We start from the raw sequence: 18,933 nt of genomic DNA, 5'->3' as shown, positions 1-18,933 counted from the left end.
AGAAAGCAAAACTGTAGCTGAACGTAAAACGTGATTAATTACACAGACTTAATGGAAAGAGGCACAGGTCTAATGAGAGACGCAGAAAGAGCTGTAGATTAAGGAGACAGGTGTTTGTTTTTGCTTTTTTTTTTTTTACCAGAATAGAGAAGTGTAGCAGGCAAGGTGAAAAGGGGATAAAAAAAAAGGCAAAAAAGGGGGAATGTAATCCTTAGTGAACAGAAGAAATAGGCGCAGAGATGACTGTGGGCGGATCAATAGTGAGGGATGACAGAGGGAGGAGGTGGAGACTCAGCAGCAGTTTGACTGTGAAGGAAAACCCTCTGCTGCTTTTTTCCTCTCTCCTCAGGATTGTTTCATGTTGGTGTATGAGAATGTTTTTTGAGCGATGAGTGTTGGGGAGGTTGGGGAGAGGGGGGTGCAAAGAGGGAGGAGGTGTTGGGTGATTGAGAGGGAGATGGCGAGGGGAGGAGAGGAGCGAGGAAACCGCTGCAGTGCATTGTTAGGCTGAACGCACACGGGAGAGGGAGACAGAGAGAGAATCCCCCATTTTAGCTCAACAATATTACAGCAGTGCAGTGATATCTACAACAATGGCAGACCGACACTCTCAGCACAGCTATTGATCTTAGTGATGGCACGTCACTGCACACATACTCAGTCCAATTGTTGTTTGACCTGTCTTTAAACGACTGCATGTGGTGGATATTCAGATATTTTGTCATCGTCACACTCTTTAGGTTAAATTATTTGCGTGAAAAGTCAGAACTCCTGCCACTTAAATTAAACATTAAAAATCAAATGTTACAGGTAATAAAATATGTTGATATCCTTATTATTGATAACTATAATAAAAAAATATATGATACATGTTTTGAAATAATTACAGTAATGCATCACATCTTTATTTAGTCCTAATCTTTTCCCCTCAGGCATACTGACTTACTAACCGGATCTCTTCTAAGACACTGCACTGGAGAGAGAGCAGCAGGGAGAGAGAGAGGGAGAGAGAGGGGGTGAGGGAGAGAGAGTGATCGAGCAAGCGCAGGAGGGAGAGAGAAAAAGAGACGGCAGCGGAGAAGCGAGAGAAAAGAAGCCAGAGCTGAGAGAAAGAGAGAGTCGCAGGAGGAAGGAGAAGGAGAATGCGCCGTGTCTGGGTAACACTTTTACGCTTGTGTCCAGGGCCTTTGTGAATACACCATGGGGTGCATCGGCTCCAGGAGACTGAGTAAGCTCCACTTCTCTTACTGCGGGCTAGAGGGAGGTTGGGGTGAGGGGTGCAGGGGTGCAGCGGAGATGCTGGAGGATGCGGGTCCATACAGGAGCAAAGGGTTTGTGTAGACTAGGAGCAGTCTTTGTATGTGTTTGTGCACGGGAGCTGCTTGCCTCTGTTTCTGTGCAGTCTCAAGGCAAGCTCTGGACGTGTGGTCACAGAGGCAGTATGCACAGTATACCGCCTAGATGTCAAAAGCAATATGTGTTAAAATGTGCTACTGTGTGTGTGGCTGCACCCCCCACCTCCTTGCTCCCCTTCTTCCCTCCTCCCATCCCATGATTTATGATGCTGTTTGGCAGTATGTATATGTGTGAGTAGGAGGCAGAGGGATGGAGAGGAGAGAGAGAGAGAGAGAGGCGGGAGAGGGAAGCGCGGTGCTTATTTATAGGGAGACATAGCTTGGAGAAAGAGAGAAGGGATAATGCCATTGTTTGGGACATTTGCACAGTTTATTGTTATTTGCATGAATAATAGGCATAGAGTGGAAGGGGATAACGAGAGAGCAGGAAGAATGCAGGCGGGGAGGAGAAGAGATGGGCGGATGGCGAGGGAGAGAGGGGGAGAGGGAGGGGCAAATGCATAGGCGAGGGTGTGTGGCAGTGATGGGAGTTTTCAGGTGAGGATAGTCCTGGATAAACCCGTAGCTGTCGTGTTGACAGCGCCGGCACTGGGGAAAAAAAACAAAAAGCTCGGGTAAACAATCACTTGTTTGCTTAAATGTATTCAGGTATGTTGCAGTGCACGCTTACACGTCCTAGTGTGTAGCATCAATCACGTGCCGAGGTAAAAATAAACACAGACTTTCTTTGCTGTTAAATATTCATGTCTCACTTAGCACATCCAGCTCTTAAACATATTTATGGCACAGCATGGGTCTGGACACGGTGGTCACTCACTCTTCTAAAACACTCAAGCACAGCCTTTACTGGGCTACCAGAACCCTGTTGCAAACAGGGTCCATGCTGCGCCTTTCCCAGGCCCCCTTTTTTTTTTTTTAAAACTAAATGTAAATTCTTCTTAAAAATATCTAGAATATGCAAAAAAGAGTACAAGATGACACAGTTAAGAAGGCAGGTGTGAACTGAATACAGCAGAAACAGCAAATCCAGCAGCTCTGGCTGTTTTTTCTTGACACAGTGTGTAGCAGGAGAAGAGACTGGGATCCTATTTCAACACTCACATCAAGACAGAAGACCCTACAAGCCTCCAGATGTTGGAAATAATGTGACTGAAATAGGCAGAAAGCTTTAAAAAGGTGCCCCATTAATCTAATGGTGAGTCACCTGTATACTGATGCTCGTTTTTATACATGCGATCATGGAAGCTTAGGAATTTAATAAGGGAGCTCTAGTAATTGCAATTATGTTTTCGAGTCAGGGATAAGCAATAAAGATAAGGGAGAATATGTTTTTAGCAGCCCAGAGCAGTAGAGATTGTAGATCCACTAAAAGGAATATTTCCCTTCAGTTTGCAAGTGTTATCTTAAGCTGTGTGCACTATAATCTAACACAAATGCGTAAACAAACAGTAGTTAAGAGAAGGAAGCCTGGGCATTTTCAAGCAGCTTGTGTGACTCGGTCTGATTTCCTTGTAAGTAACAGAATCAGCAGCAGTGCTGCCCATCCAAAGGCGGGGTTGTGTTTATCCTGGGTGAGAATGGCTTCAGTGTGTGCTATTGATCGACCAGCTCAACTGCAGTGCACGCTGCCAAACAGAGATCAACAGGAGGAGCAGCAGGCAAAAGGAGTGGATCTGTCTCTGCACGGGAGTAGCCCTGATGTATCTGTCTCCCTTCTATCTCTCCCAGCTCCATCATATCTGGGAGTGCACTCTGTGGCCAGGCTCTGATATCAGTTTGTACTATTGTTTGATTCTTCTCACAAACGATACGGCTGTGCCCAGCCTTTGATATAGTATACTGCATAGTATCCCTCAGGAAATAGTTCTATATTGATTCTGTATTTTTTATATTAGAAATGTGAACCAAAAGCTTTATTTGCCCCTTATTTTACTCTAAAGGTGTCGGGTGTCAGGTTAAACGGAAAGATCTCATCCGAAAGACTCAATAACTGATACACGTAGGCAAAAATGAACTACAAATTTTTAAGGCTGTGCAAATATTTTATTTGTTTGCTTGTTATTTTGCCAGGCAAAGGTTTGGCTTATAGCCTTATCGACCTAATTGCATACAAGTACAGTAGGCTCGCTACAGTATATGATAGTGGTTGCTTTGTGTTACTGATTGTTACCGAGTCAAGCGAAGACAGACGTACAGACAGCAGATAAACTGTCTGCATCCATCCATCACCACTTCAGAGGGTAAAAGGCCTTGAGATGCAGCAGATGGGAGATGCGCATTCTTCTTAACCTCGTCAGTGACAAAAGGCACTACATTCTATGACAAAATTAGAGTTTAATTGCATCTTTAAGAGCAACTTCCCGCAGAAAAGCCAGTGTCAGTGTAAAACTGTCACAGCCCCACGATGCCGATCATATTTCTCAATGTAATGCAGATAATCTAATCAGTAATAACTGTGGCAAAAGCTACACTTGAGCTAATTTTCCTGTGTCCACTTACCAGGCAGCACTATACCTGCAACTCCTTGAAGCATTAATCACTATAATTTAGGGCATTGTGTGCTTTGTGACTGTAACTGCTGTAGTTCATCCTGCTGTGGTGAAATTATAGATATGAATGTGGGACATTGTGATGACTTTCACCTGTTTGTGCAGCCCTTTATCTAGACTCGTCACTACCAGTTAGCTGACACACTATTTGCTGATTCAATAAGCAGTAAGAGCCAGTTCTAGTATGAGTGTGAGTGAGTGTTTGTGGTTGTTTACTTGCTTAAGGCTGGGCATCGATTCACAACGCTTTTCTGGGCCTGAGGTGACTGAAATGCGTTTGTAAGAAAGAGTATTGCATGTGTAAAAGGAGGATGTTTTGTTTATGATTTGTTCTTTCATTTTATTTTTTTTATCAACATCCTATTAAATAAAACAAATTAATTGTAGAAAATCATGTTTACATTTAGTAACATATTATTAAAAAAGTAGAATGTTGGATTTCAGCCCATTCAGTTTTCAGAAGTTTTGGTGTCTTTGCGCCTCCATGGTACTGCATGTGTTTGTGTATGGAGCCCCAGTTTACCTGCGTCTTGTGGTGTAGCGGTCTTACTGAATTTTTTATGTTTTGTGTGGGTGTGAAAGCGCCATGTGCACCAATGTTACTTCAGCGCTTTCTTCCATTGCTCTGTTTCTGCTGCGTTACAGCGAGGGATTCCCTGCCATTAAATTTAAAACCGAACACCCCCGCTACACCATGCCTTTACACACACACACACACACACACACACACACACACACACACACACACACACACACACACACACACACACACACACACAACAACTGACACCATGTCCCGTATTTGCCAGTTAGCAGTCTGCCTGTAAACTAGCAAATCTGGCAGAGGTAGAGTCTGATTGATTGGCTAGAATAGGATAGAAAAGCCTTGCGCTCAGGAGCATATTCAAGGTGAATGACTCAGTGATGTAGTACTCAGAGACACCTGGTGAGACCCGATGACCATTGTGTGCGTGCAATGGTATGTGTGCTCAAAGAGTATTCTTATGTTCAAGGATTCTAATGTAACAAATATAACACAGGGTCTTAACCTGAAGGTGTATGTGTGTGTGTGTGTGTGTGTGTGTGAGCGCCTCTTTGTCACTTCTCTGATGTGCGCTATTATAATTTGCCTTGTTACCAATACCAGGTTACAAACCTGGATGATTATAGGTATAACATTGTATATTGTATATGTGCATGCAAATGTGAGCTTGTGTGTATGTGGCAGATCAGAAATAAGAGGCCTGTGTGTGGGCACATGATGGCAGGCGATTCTATAAACAATGTGACTCAGCCGCAGAGTGAGTTATGAAATTGAAATATAATGCTGTGAAGGAGAAAATTCATCCCTACAGTTTGATCTCTTAGTGTGTGTGTGCTGTGTGTGAGAAAGAATGAATATATGTGCGTTTGTGGATGCGCTCGGCATTAGTGTGCGACCGGCACAGATTGTCTCTGTGTTATCTGCAGCTACTAACCACTTCAGTGCTGATAAAAAAGGCCATGTTCTCACAGATGGGAAGTCTCCTTTGAATATCAAAGAGCAAGGAAAACAAAGATTTCCTGCATACAAAGTACACGAGCTGCCTCATACTTTAATGATTTCTTCTCTTTCTACAGGTTTCCATCCATTTATCTAAACAGAACTGGATAACAGCATTTCCTCCTTTTCAGGTCTAATTGTTCATTATATATTTAACAGGCTATTAGGGTGTTTATTAGAGTCACAATGATGGGCTTCAGGTACTTCTGCCCAAGGCTTTTAGTTACCACACTGCACAGGTGACTGCTGGAAGTTATTCACCCCGTATCAGTGATGGAGACCTGCTCGGGATAGCAGCCACATTCGTGCAGAGACAGATTAATGAAGCGTGTCAGGAAGAGGGCACAAACCTTAGAAATGCCATTTCACCAGGTTAATGGTCGTCTCGTGCTGTGTTATAGTGTCAGTATGTGTATGTCAGGGTGTCTGCATGTGACTGGATCATGTCCTGAGACACCGTTAGCTCAGTTTTCTGCCATCTCTCCCAGCCATCTGGGCTCTGGTCCTCAGCTGTGTTCTTGCTGAACTCTGATGCTCAATAACCCAGCATCTGCACATATCGCTGCAAGAGGGCTGCCATCCAAGCCGGTACCCCATGGTGGCAACCAGCCTTACTGCAGCTGTCACGGTAAACAAGCACCAAACCCCCTGGATCCTTGCTGTTATTGCTGCAGGGCACTGGGGGTAAAAAAGACAGATGACGCTCAAACGATTCCCACTTCAGCAGGAGCCATCAACCCACTACAGCCAGAGCTGGAGTTGACAGTGCGGCCGCTGCAGATCTTTAGTTGTTCGTTACGCACAGTCGCGTTACTCCCTTTTTATTCCCTCCCTCTTCAGTCTCTCTGCCCTTCCTCCCTTACAGCTACTTGCTCCTTTTCCTCGGCTGAGCTAAGCTGGGGGTATCCAGAGCGCTGCACTGCTGTGTGTGCGGTGGAGGAGGGTGAGTGCCAGGGGAGGAAAAGCTGGCTCAGAGCTCTGGTCATGTGCTCTGTTGTTGTTGCTGTTTCCTCAAGGAGGGATCCGTCCTGCAGAATAACACATTCGCTCACTGTGCTGCTGAGAGCCCAACAGCATCACCTACTCGAGTGCGGAGATACAGTGTATGCCATGATAAAAAGAAACTACTGAGATGCTGGATAATGACTACTGACCCCATCATATAAAGAGATTTTCTGTGAACTACGAATAACTGACTAAAAATGGCACGATTTAGACACAAACTCTCATGCCTCACTTCACAAAATCTTCTTTGATGTAATCGCAAAGTAAATATACTGTGCATACGACTATAGCTATATATTAATGTAATGTTTCTGGTCCATTGCTGTGTAAAGGCTGGAGGTCTTCCCAGTGGTAGGTTGTACCTACTCTTTTGCCATATTGTGATTCATGCGTGGGGAGACTGACTGCTAATCTGCTAATTGGCCAAATGAGGCTGAGGGATGCAAGGGAGAGAGACTGTAAAAGCTAAAGTGAGGGAGAGTGGGAGTGGCATGGTGTGAGTCACTGTGCAGTGTACTATACACTAGGTTGCTGGAGGCTTGACTCAAGTGAATGTGCATGTATGTTTATGTAGTTTGTGTTTGCTGGGCAGATTTTTAACCCAGATGGGGAAGAAATCTGGGACACTCTCTCCCACCCAGGCAGAAAATGAGACATCTCCCCAGCTACCTCATATCAGCCAATAAATAACCCCATCACACCTCAATCCTCAGTGCTAACAATCACACATGCATGATTAATCCTTCCGAGGTCACACAGAGTTCATTTCTAATCGTTAATTTATCACTTGAATATTAATGAGTCCGTCCACTCATTGGATACAAAGTGGTCTCTTTATTTCTGCAGTTTGTGGCGGAACCATCAGCTAATCTACGATAATGTTTCTGCCGTATTCCACAAGTCATTTGAAAGAAAAATGTGCATTATTATGTATGCTGTTAGTTCCATTTAAACATAATCAGAAGATTTAGATACTGTGATCATCAGTGGAAATGTTTTATGTGGCTCACATGTGTCACTAGGAAAGGGTTCATCCCTGTGTCTGACATTCATCCACAGTTTAAGTCATATTAGCTCATCAGTTCTAGTCATTATGCCAGAATTCAACTTCCTGTCTTTGGAGCCGAGTGACCAAACTGAAATTTTACACAAAGTATTATCAAAGTAAAATTATAGTCAGATCCATAACTGTATGTTTACGATCGCACAGTGAAGACAGCAGAAAAATAAATAGCCTATTTAGTATTTGCATATGTACAATCATGTAGCGTTTACAGAGTCTGTAGTTTGGTCAATAGCAAACACGCTGCATGATAATCATGTTTGAGCACGCTTTGCTTGCATGCAGGTAAACAGTCAGTGTGGAGAACAAAAAAGAAATCGCACTTTCCAAAATGTATTCTCTGTGTTTTTCTGCACTTGTAAACACTGACAGGCAGGAGGAAATCAAAATTGTGGCATGGATCACCACTGGTTACACATCAAGCCAGCAGTCTAACTTATGAGTTGCCATATTGGTATTTGTTTGACTCTTCATTTAAACATTGTTAAGTTTAAAAAAATGTTTATTTAATCACCATGTCCAGGCTGAGATACAACTGTTAACAAACTCCTTGTAATTTTACCTTCAGACCTAAACTACAGGCATCACTTTCAATGTCCCTTAGGTGAATTTAATCCAGTAATAACTATCCAAGCAGCTATTTATACATACAGTAACGTCACACATCTCCTGTGAAGATGTCCTGAGGTATTAAGAGAAACAAAAGCAAAAAAAACTTTGGATGGTTGAGGAAAACTGGGTCGAAGAAAACAGGATGATAAAACACAGTCTCTCCTGGAAGAAACACTTTAAATATATTAAAACCTACAGACTTATGATATATGCCAATACTTTACCCAAAATTCCCACTGAAATGAGTGTGATTCCTGTGTCCAAAGAAATATGCACATCCCTTCCTGCTGAGCAAAGAGGGCCAATTTCTGGAATGAAGCCTGTCCCTTGTCCACTGCCCTTGCAGTGATTTGATGTGACTGGATGGAGTTCAGAGGGAAGGGTAATATCTGAGAGCCCAACAGAGACAGACCAGAGCTGATGTTTCTGAATCACTGGGTCAGTGGGTCACAGACATCACTGGACATCTAGAGAGCCAACAACTCTCTGTGTTTTTTTTTTTCAGAGCTCCCGAGGAATCGCTCATGATTGCCAAATGCAGCTGTTGAGAACCGCGACTGGCTCAGCAACACACAAACACGCAAACTCAGACACATACGCAGACTCACAGTGTGCTGATACAGGAGTAAGCCCCTCTGAGAGTTGTACACACAGAGCACAGACCCTCTGATACAGAGGAGCACCTAGAGACTGAGGCCGTGTTTAAACTCCATTACCGCCAACGACTCTCTAATTAAACCAATGTTTTAATTAGGATTTGGACAACCAGGAACGAGGAGGGATAATAACGTTCATTTATCCAACAGAGAGGGTGTATTTCACACAAGTTACACCTACAATATGCAGGGTGGACAGCTTTGTATTTGATCTGCCATTTTAAGCAGTACATTGCTAAGTGTGACGCAGGCGTCAATATTTATCAGTTTTATAGGAACACAATAGAAGCAAAGTAGACTATTAGAAGTCTGCGATATGAAATCTTACTTATGTAAATGTTCAAAAGTTTACTTAACAAGATGCAGTTAAAGTATGTTAGAAACTGCATGACCACAAATAGATTAATCAGCTTTCAAATGTCATTTTTCAGTACAGTTAACTACAAGTTAAGATTGCAGATTGATGCAGTGGTGTTGTTTCCTCTCTAGTATACTTCAGAATTTGACCAAAATACAATCACTGATTAAATTTCCTCTGTTGCTCTCCAGCACTGGTTTGCATTCTAGTGATTTGAGAGTAAAACCTGCAGGGGGCTGATAGAAGCTCTCAGCTAAACAAGGAGGTAATGGTCTTGATTGAAGCATAGTAGACTGACCAGGTCTGAAATGCAGAATAACAAAATTTTAATGACAGCTTAACGGGTTCAGCCAAGAGTCAAACTTGGGAGAAAAATCTTTTATTTACTCCAGTCTGCTTCACCATGAACACTTAAAGGCTTTAAAAAAAGGAGGAATATGTTGGTTTGTTGAATGTGTTGCCATGAATGCCGAATGAAGGTAATTACATTTTAAGGTCATTGTGTAGTAGCTCTTGTTGTGGCCACTAAGTGAGCTGCAGTCAGCATCCTGTTGCTTGCACTAATGCTAGGTATGTAGGCCTGGGCTAACATACTAGGCAAAGCAGTGATAATGCATAACAATGAACAGAACCGACTGAAGTCATGTTGATAAGTTACTAAAGGTACATTGTTACTGTAGTCCGACTGTATATGTAAGACAAGAAGCACTCAGCTGGAAAACTTCACCATTGCAGCTCACTCTCTCGGCAGTATTTACTTTTAAAGGAATTGTAACGTGGTTTTTATATATTAATTTTGTTTTTTTTATCTTTTTAAACATACTTTAAGAAGTTTGGAGTGCAATAAAAATCACATGAGGATTGCATGACAGATATTTACTTTTATAACGCAAACATTATGCAGGAGTAGTGGATGGGTAATAGCAGTAGAAGTAGGCAGCTCTTTCTCCTGATGATCTCTTTAAAGATGTAACACATTCTGGGGTCAGCTTGAAAGAAAGGCAGCTGTGAAATGTAAAAGTGAGGTCACAGGTCAAATATGACATGATATTTACATGCAAACAATAAAGTTATATTTAGAATCCACATGTACCTGTATCACTTCCTAAATGCTGTCAATACTAACAAAGGCGGTAGAATTTTAAACATAGTTTTAAAAATGTTTGACCTTATTTGACCTTGAAGAAGAGGTCAGAGGTCCAAAGCAAGTGATGTGACTACATGCCAGTAAGAAACACTTTTAAATAACTCTATAGAGCATTGTTATCACTTTGACCTTCAGCGCAATCTATTGACCTTGAAGGAGAGGTCAGAGGTTAAATGTGATATGATAGTTCAAATCTTTATAAGGTACTTTCTATATGTTTGCAACATACACCACACTTTTAAGAACCATGGTTTCTCAGTTATGACGCTTTTTGTTTATTTATGACCAACAAATCATTAAGTTGAACTTGAACACCTCAATGGATGTAAACCAAATTTTAATGGATCGTTAACATGACCTCACTCTACACCCCTACAAAGTTTAATCAGGATGAGTTCAAAGCTTTTTGAGATATCGTGTTTACAGCCTTAATGACACAGAGGTAAGTATATGCTGTGGCTGAGCAGTATTTTTCTCAGCCATACTAACTTCCGGTAATAAAGGTGAAGAGCCACCTTCACCTTTATTGTACAGGCTTGGGTACAAAAATCAAGAACTTTCTGTTTCTCTTCGTATCATTAATGGGGCTAATATTTACTATATATATTTCCTTTTTTAGTGCACTATTTGTCTTATGCGTGAATATCCATGTGGATTGAAAATGTTACTAACCGTGATTCACCCCAATGAGAACAGCTGGCTTGGTCACATCTCTTTGCAAGATTTCAATGTTATGGTGTCTGACACAGCACAGAGATGTCCAAGGCGTCCTTCATTAAGGGCTAACACCTTAATGAGGTTAGTTAGCCTACATAAGTGGAGCGCGCCCTGTTAGATTCAAGTGAAATGGCAGCACGGACTCAGAGATATGCTGTTATTCTCCTTGATATTTATTAATATCCGTCCTTTAATTAATTAATACATCACCAAACATAAAGAAAGTACAGAATATGTAAAAAAAATATATACGTATTTATAAATATATTCCTAAAACAATTGTCAATTCAATTTCTTGGTTACAAACAGCCATTAAACCCTCTGTTTATATCATTTTTTATATATAAATTATTGACTCTCCTCACTGGTGTAATTAAAGATTATTTAGACTGCCACTCATCAGTGCTGCATCACTAACATCGTGTAGTTATGTGTGACTGTGAGAGGCGATTGGTTGACGAACATAAATGGTTTTATAAAAGTGTTATACATATGTTATAAAACATTGCCATCTGTTTGTCTTTGTAAAAGTGGAATCACAAGATTTTGTGTGTTTGTTTTTTGTGTGGTGTGTATTGGAATCCACTGTGCAGTGAGCCTCTATTTGTTGACATTATCAGATTGTATTTCTAAGGTGATTCTCACCAGTTTTACGCACTGCTGGTGCTGAGGAGCAGAAAAGGATGAGACTTAAAGGTGATTGGATTTTCCTGGAAAATCTATCCAGATTCATCGAGATTGAAAAGGCTGAGAGGAATTCAGGGAAATGTCCAGATTTTTATGTGACATTAAAATCTGTTCACACATTTGCCAATAAGTGCTTAGTGGATGTATTTATTATAATTCAGGTGTGACACTTGTGGTTTCATCTGAGTTATTGGTTTTCTTTTGGAGGTGGGTCTTACTACTACTTTTATAAATAAAGTGTAAAAATGATTTGTTAATGTAGGCACACAAGAGAAAAATATCTCCCTTATTAGTTTTTAACCATGTCTTCATGAACATTTTGTGGAAGCAGTTTTGTCACTGAATGTAATTAAGAATAAATATTAATGTTTCTTTCTCTTCTCCCCCCTCTTCCCTCTCTCTGTGTGCCTCTCTGTCTCTCTTGTTCAACGCGTTCTCAGCGTCAGATGGGGTGCCAGTCCAAAAGGATGGGGAACAAGTAAGTCTTCAGTGATTCCTCCTGCTCATCCGTGTTGTTGACTTCCTCTGACAGTGAACTGTTTTCCACACCACCTGAGGAACCAACATGGCCACACGATGAGCTGTAACACCAGTGCTTATGCTAGTAGATTAGCGAAGTAGATCACGCCATGGCAATGTCAGTCGCTCCCGCTACACTTCCATCGCCAAGATGGGGTGGTGTGGCTGGATGACTGAATAATCGCTGGTTTGGTTGGCTTATTGCTGTTGCTAGGATGTCTGAAGCTTGTTATAGCTGTCTGACAGAGTCACTCCTCAGTGCTGGTTCAAAGCAGAATGGCAGAGGCATCACTCCTCTCTTTCTCCAACTTCCTACACATCATTATCACTGTACATTTTCCTCTCCTCTCCTCTCCCGCTGCATTACTGATCTCGTGCTCTAAAACTGATGCCTCTGAGAAAGGACACAGGAGCAGGATCCATTTTGGACTAAAGTGTAGAGACCTTCACTTTTCCACCAAATGCACTGTGGACTGATTGCATCATTTATTTATGTGTCGTGCCCCAGAATGCCCCCGTGGTTCTGCAGAGAGGGGAAAAAAGACACACACACACACACAAACACTTTCTATACATATATATCAGTGTTGTCAGGGCTATTGGAAAAGAACATAGGGAAAGCTGCTCCAGGCAGCCCAGCTCTCTCCTCACACCCACTCCTGTGAATGGAGAGCGAGACAGGGACGACCAGAGAGCGAGTGATGGAGGAAGTGGGAGCAAAGAATAGAATTACATGAGGGAAGGAAGAGGCAGACATTGATTAACATAAAGCATCTAGATGTAGCTGAAGGAGATTATAAACACTCCCTTCTCATCACACTCTCATTATTATATTATCTTAACCTAGAATTGAATTACATAATCTTTACATTTTACTCTATTGACCACTGAAGTTAATTCACAAAGTTTTGTAGTTTTTCGATAAAGTGCTTGACGTGTAGAGAATAAAGCACTAGAACGTGACTAGCAGAGCAGTCAGTAAGACTAACAAAGAACTGTGTTTACATTGAACTTTAATTCATTTCTATAATTATTTAACATTACACTGTTATTTTTAATGTAGCTAAAAATTCTAATTCTAATTTATTTACTTCGAGTTGAGCATATTTTACGTTGTATTATTACTTTTTTTAAAATTTGATGTGTTGCAGTATGTGAAAATAGATGCTGAGAATACAATGAGGAGACATTACTATAAGCTAAATATATAGTATAGTGTTTTCTCTGGGACCTATACCTGCAATTACAAAAACATGCAGAAATGTACTAAATTTCCATGAAAGTCACTTTAATTTTTTTTTATTACTGAAAGAATAACAAGCATATTATGTTTGGAAGTGCATGGAGTTTTTTTTCACATCACAAAACTGGTGCGGCACCTTTACCTCATGTAATTAGTAAGCCTGCATGGGTGCAGACTCAGTATTGAGGGAAGTCTTTATTCTACTTTTACTTAAGGATAGTTGGTTTGGAACAGGACTAAATGTGGCAGATCCTACGCATGAATTTGAAACAGCATGACAGTGTAAGGGCCGGACTGGAATGACTTTCCCAAGTTTTAATTCCTGATTAAATGGAGGTTTAAAAGAAACACAAAGCTACAGGCAGCAGGTAGTTAACTAAAAACAACTAGTCTAAAAATGAAAATTCCAACTATCAGCACCATATGTTGTTTGTTTAATCTGCATAAATGTGCAAAAAAAAAAGAAGAAGGGCCACAGCTGTTTTTCTAATTACAGGCTATTTCTTCTCAGGTGACACTCTGTTGAGTCTGCAGATTGACCAGAAAAAATAAGCTAATGACACAAATCTAGGAAAAGAGGGATTTGAAGACTAATTAAGCATTTAAATGTTAATTAGTGAGTTTAAGAGGTGCTTTTAGGGAGACTTTGTGCCAGGCTACATGTTCCCAGGTTTATGCAAACTAGCTGATGTATGTAATCACTGACGTGATGTTAGTGATGCCTTTACTGAAGTGAAGGATCTTCAGACTTGTGCCATCAGTGCAGCTTGCATTGCATTTATCCAGAAGAAAGTAGACCTGGAGCTTTCTGACAGTCTTGACTGTCTGTCTGCCGCTTGTGTACATCAACAGTAAAGGGGACAAAATATCAGCTCAGCCAGTAGCACACCAGTGTTCCCAGTGCGGTTAGTATCAGTCCAGCTGATAGAGAGAGTGTTTATCTGCTTTGTTCTCAGCGTCTGCCACACGCACACATAAACACATAATGTCCCCTTCCTCCTGAAAGCCTCAGTCCCCTGTCTGTGTGCAGGATCAGATACAGTTCAACACACTATTGATATCTCGCTCTCGCAAACACACACAGTTTTCTGCTGGCTTTCAATGTTTCTGGCAGCACATGTAACCGAAGAGGAAATTCATTCATCCGTAGCGTATTCAGTTTGCTTTACACAACTAAGCAAATATAAACTGATCCCTGTTTAATCCCCTCCCTTCTCCCTGTCATTCTGGCTCTTCACTTTCCTTGTTCCTGGAAAATCCTGTGTGTCTGCCTCTTATTTTCCTCTCCCTTCTCCTAATTTCTTCCTCCGCATGCTTGATGTGCAATCAACCCCTCCGTCCTCCCCCCACTCCCCCACTCCCCCAACCCCGATGCATGTCAATGTCCTCTCTGTCCTGTCACTCTCTTACTCTTTCCTGCTCCTCCTTTCCCCATCCCTCTCTCCTCCTATTTCTCTTCCTCAGCATGGACGTTCAGAATTTTCATGGGAAGGAATCAATGTAAGTGTTGTGGCATCATTCCTTCATCTACTACTTTTCTCTCCCTATCTATTTGTTGCTTTTGCGCGTTTTGATTTATGACATCCCCACCTCCTGAGCCGTATAGTCCGTCTTGCGGTTTATTATACTGGTGTGAGCACAATCAGAAACCCTAGATTTATATGATATTTATTTTGTAGAATATCTCTTGAATCAAGATTTGGGAAATGCAAATTCTGTCTCTTGTATTAACCCAACACCTCCATCACTTGTCCTCTCCACTCACCCCTCTGACACACACACTGTCATGTCACACTGTCTCTGTGTGGCCTCTCACACCATCCATGCTGTCCTTTTCTCCACACTTTCCTCCTCCATTCCTCTCTCTTCTCTCCTTCTAGCTGTCTATGGAAGACACCACATCAATCCTGCCCCGGCTCAAGAGGAACTCAAACGCCTATGGCATCGGGGCTCTGGCTAAGTCTTCTCTGTCAGGTGTGTCAGGTGTGTGTCTGTGCTGTAACTGGTAAACGACCCCATGCTGGCTCTGTCCTCAGACGGGCCCTGGAGTCAGCATGGTACCCTAAATGGGTTCCCCTGTATCACTTCCTCTCCACGCTGTGATATCAGTCGTCAATGACTCCTCGTGAGTCATTGACGGAACAAATTCAGCTTCAAAAACAACACACACATACACACACACACACACACACACACACACACACACACACACACACACACACACACACACAAACACAGCTTGTTGCTCTAAGGAAAGGTGAGTGGGAAGTGTAGTTTTTTATGTTAAGTGGTTGTGAAATTGTGCTGTTCTGAGCAAGTATTAGTATGGATGTTTTGACTGTGCAAAGTGCCGTGTCAAACAGAGTTAGTGTAGTGAAGTGCTTTCTTTTAGTGCAGCGTTTTTTGGTTTCATCCAGCTGTTTTGTGTAGTGCAGTTTATTTGAGTGCAGTGAATTGTACTGCAGTACAGTGTAATGAAGTCCAGCTGCTATACCGTGTGCTGTGGTACGGATTTGTCCTATAATTTATTCATGAATCCCATCGTCATGTGCTACCATCAGAGAGAATCAGGCAGCCAGGGATTTACAGTACATGTTAGTCGCGTGGAAATATGGAGCAGAGCTGTTAAACAGATATGAGTTTGTAGTGGCATGGCACCAGGAAATTAAATGTATGTTCAGCAGCTTTGAGTTTTCCGAAGCGCAATAAAGAGAAAGAGAGGAGTTTTTTTGTTTACCCGGCGCAGCTTAGCAGAGGTGTGAAGAAGCTATCATGTCAACAAGCCAACCTCTCATTATTCATGCCACACAGCCGCCTCACCCCAATTAACCTGCTCCATCCCATGATGCACCTTTGTCAGACAAGACACGTCTCCTGCCGTCTCCCCTCCATGTGATGTTAACAGTCTCATTAAACACGCGAATGTCACCTCCACAACCCTTTTTCATTTCTCTGAGCTTATAATGGGTGCTCATGAAAACCCTCTTTTAACTACAGACTTTTGAATAGTTGGATTTGGCTGATAATGTTTTCCTTACGAGCAGTTATTAATTTAAGATATTCAATATTTTAAGAAAATGAGCAGTCTCAAACATCCCAGAGGCGTTTGGGTATTTTGTTTACTTCTTAAAGGCGGGCCTATTGTGGTTATCCTTGTTTATTTCTCTAAAGATAAATGTATAGATTGATATTCACTACCAAGGACTAAAGCCCCAGATGCGAATGAAAATGTTTGTTAATAACGAAGCAATGAACTATGCCACAGGCTCGCTGAGGCGGTGGATCCCTTGATACCTTTGAGAGAGGCTTACAAGCAGAGAAAAAGTGATGATGGGCCAAATAGGCACTTATAGAAATACGGCTGGAAAAGGAACTGTTGTGGGTGTGGTCCTGCTCCTGAACTTTAGATAAATAATCTTGAATAGGCTTATACACTGGTACAGTTCTGGATGCTAATATTAAATATGGTTAAAGTTTTAAATAATGAGGTCAGCGTGTGTGAAAGTAATCCCAGCAGGCCAAAAGCTCAGGCTTCACATTGCTCTAATCGCTCACTTTCAGACTACTTCAGACACGTCAGTGAATGCGGATATCCTTAATGTGGTTATCTCAGGGACACAGCTCTGGCTGTGAGCACATGAGCTCCACCACCTGCTGTTCAAACCTTTTGTTTGCAAAGGGCAGCCAATCAAAAGAAAGCTGGCTCACAGGTAAGGTGGATTTCAGGGGAGACAAAGTGAAACTGTATGTGATGAACAGAGAGGCTAAACCAAGGCACAGTGTAAGATGAGAGAGTTTTATTTTGATCCCGAGTCATTTAAAGCCACTCCAGTGAAGTCCAAGAATTAAAATGTGAGTTAATAATGAGCCTAATAGGTCCTGTTTAACATCAAAACAAATATATATAATACATCAGGCGCTTTTGTTGTAAATGATCCTTAAAAATGGGAACGGTATGCTATACTTAAACTCGTTCTGGTTAATCATGTGAGGTAAAGCCAATTTCAGACACAACAACTCCAACACTGAAAGGTTTATTATTTATATGACAGTTGCTTTAATCAATTTATCAGTCGAACCGTGCCGGATATCCATATTTCCATGAGCCATCACATCATAGCGTCATACCCTCCTCCTCCCAAAACCAGTGCACACTTGATAATAACGAATCTATCTTATGTCTCTTCCTTCCTCTTCTTTTGTTTTTTCCCCCATTTTGTTCCCCATCTACCGGTTCATTCTCTACTCCTTCCCTCAACTCGGCTAATCACCTCTCTCTAAACCTCTGGTCTTTTAATTTCTCTTACTTCCACCCATTTTGTTTAAATTGGCCACCCTCCCTCCTCCTTCTGCTCCTTCCTTGTCTGGGTCTTTCTCCTAAAACAGGTGTCACACGCACAATGAAGGAAAGAGTGACCAAGCCCACAGCCATGGCCCAGGGTCGTGTCGCTCACATGATTGAATGGCAAAACTGGGGCATGACGACGGTGGGTTCGGGGAGCGTCCTCCAGTCCCGCATCACTACCCAGGAGCGAGAAAAGGAGCGGCGGCTGGAGAACGACGCCTACAGTGACCTCAGTGATGGGGAGAAAGAGGCTCGCTTTGCAGCAGGTCGGTTGGATGAGGACAAGAGTTTCACACCCTATTAACTGTCATCAGCCACTTGAGTGGTACTGCAGGTCTTAGTAACAATTATCCTGACTTGCCCTCTGAATTCTCACCTCAGGCATCCTGCAGCAGTTTGCAATCTCAGAGGCAACGCTCCTGGCGTGGTCGTCAATGGATGGTGAGACTCCGCAGTCAGGATCAAACCAGGGAAGCGTGGCTCACCTCAGTGAGGTCAACCAGGAGAGCATCACCAGTCGAGGTAAAGGACTACAAATATGTCTGAGGCTTAAAGTCCAGGAAACAGCTGTTGGTGAAACACAGCCACATCATTTATGAGTAAGAAAATGGAAGAGGTTGGAAAGTGGCAAATCAATTTTAAACAGAGTAGTTAGAGTATTGTGTTACAGCGTCTCGTCTCTCTAGACCAGAGATGTCAAACTCACTTTAGATTGTGGCCAACAGACAGCCCGCTCTGATCGTAAGTTGCCTGGACAAGTGAAACTCCTCTTTCTGTAAGCGTAAGCAAGTTTAATAAAACAAACAATGCACTGCTTTCTTTACATGACAAGAAAGTGCTGCTTTGGCCATAAACTGCAAGAAATAATTTGGTAAATTTAGAGAAAATGTTCTGTTAGCTCGTTGCGCAGACTGTCCTATAATCATAAAACAGAAAAGTTTTGTTAATTGACTGAATGTCCTCTTTTTGTTTTCTTGGGCTTTTTTTTAATTTTAATTTTTTATAATGAACCCACTGTAAAAGTCATAAATTTCTATAGTAGATGGCGTAAAAACAGGATCTTTCCTATTTACTTATTACTTATTTACTTGTATATTTCAAACCAGTAGGAAAAGCTGTAAAACTTATGAAAAC

General features: G+C 41.9%; 1 protein-coding gene across 4 annotated transcripts in view; it reads left to right on the top strand.

Annotated features, from left to right (window-relative positions):
• The first annotated feature begins 1,074 nt into the window (after positions 1 to 1,074).
• The window catches only part of fam131bb (family with sequence similarity 131 member Bb), a 31,521-nt gene continuing 13,662 nt past the window's right edge, over positions 1,075 to 18,933 (top strand). The window contains exons 1-6 of one of the 4 annotated variants that reach the window (XM_080896578.1): positions 1,075 to 1,228; positions 12,133 to 12,170; positions 14,919 to 14,954; positions 15,335 to 15,428; positions 17,841 to 18,065; positions 18,181 to 18,321. In XM_080896578.1, coding sequence (XP_080752704.1) covers positions 1,201 to 1,228; positions 12,133 to 12,170; positions 14,919 to 14,954; positions 15,335 to 15,428; positions 17,841 to 18,065; positions 18,181 to 18,321 — 562 coding nt within the window. In that variant the 5' untranslated portion in view covers positions 1,075 to 1,200. Of the gene's footprint in view, positions 1,229 to 12,132; positions 12,171 to 14,918; positions 14,955 to 15,334; positions 15,438 to 17,840; positions 18,066 to 18,180; positions 18,322 to 18,933 lie in introns of all 4 variants that reach the window. The other 3 variants (XM_080896577.1, XM_080896580.1, XM_080896579.1) reach the window with 3 other exon arrangements.

This window comes from Rhamphochromis sp. 'chilingali', assembly GCF_963969265.1.
Source record: "Rhamphochromis sp. 'chilingali' genome assembly, chromosome: 11".
In the NCBI taxonomy this organism is placed as follows: domain Eukaryota; kingdom Metazoa; phylum Chordata; class Actinopteri; order Cichliformes; family Cichlidae; genus Rhamphochromis; species Rhamphochromis sp. 'chilingali'.
This window is presented reverse-complemented; position numbering and strand designations above follow the sequence as displayed.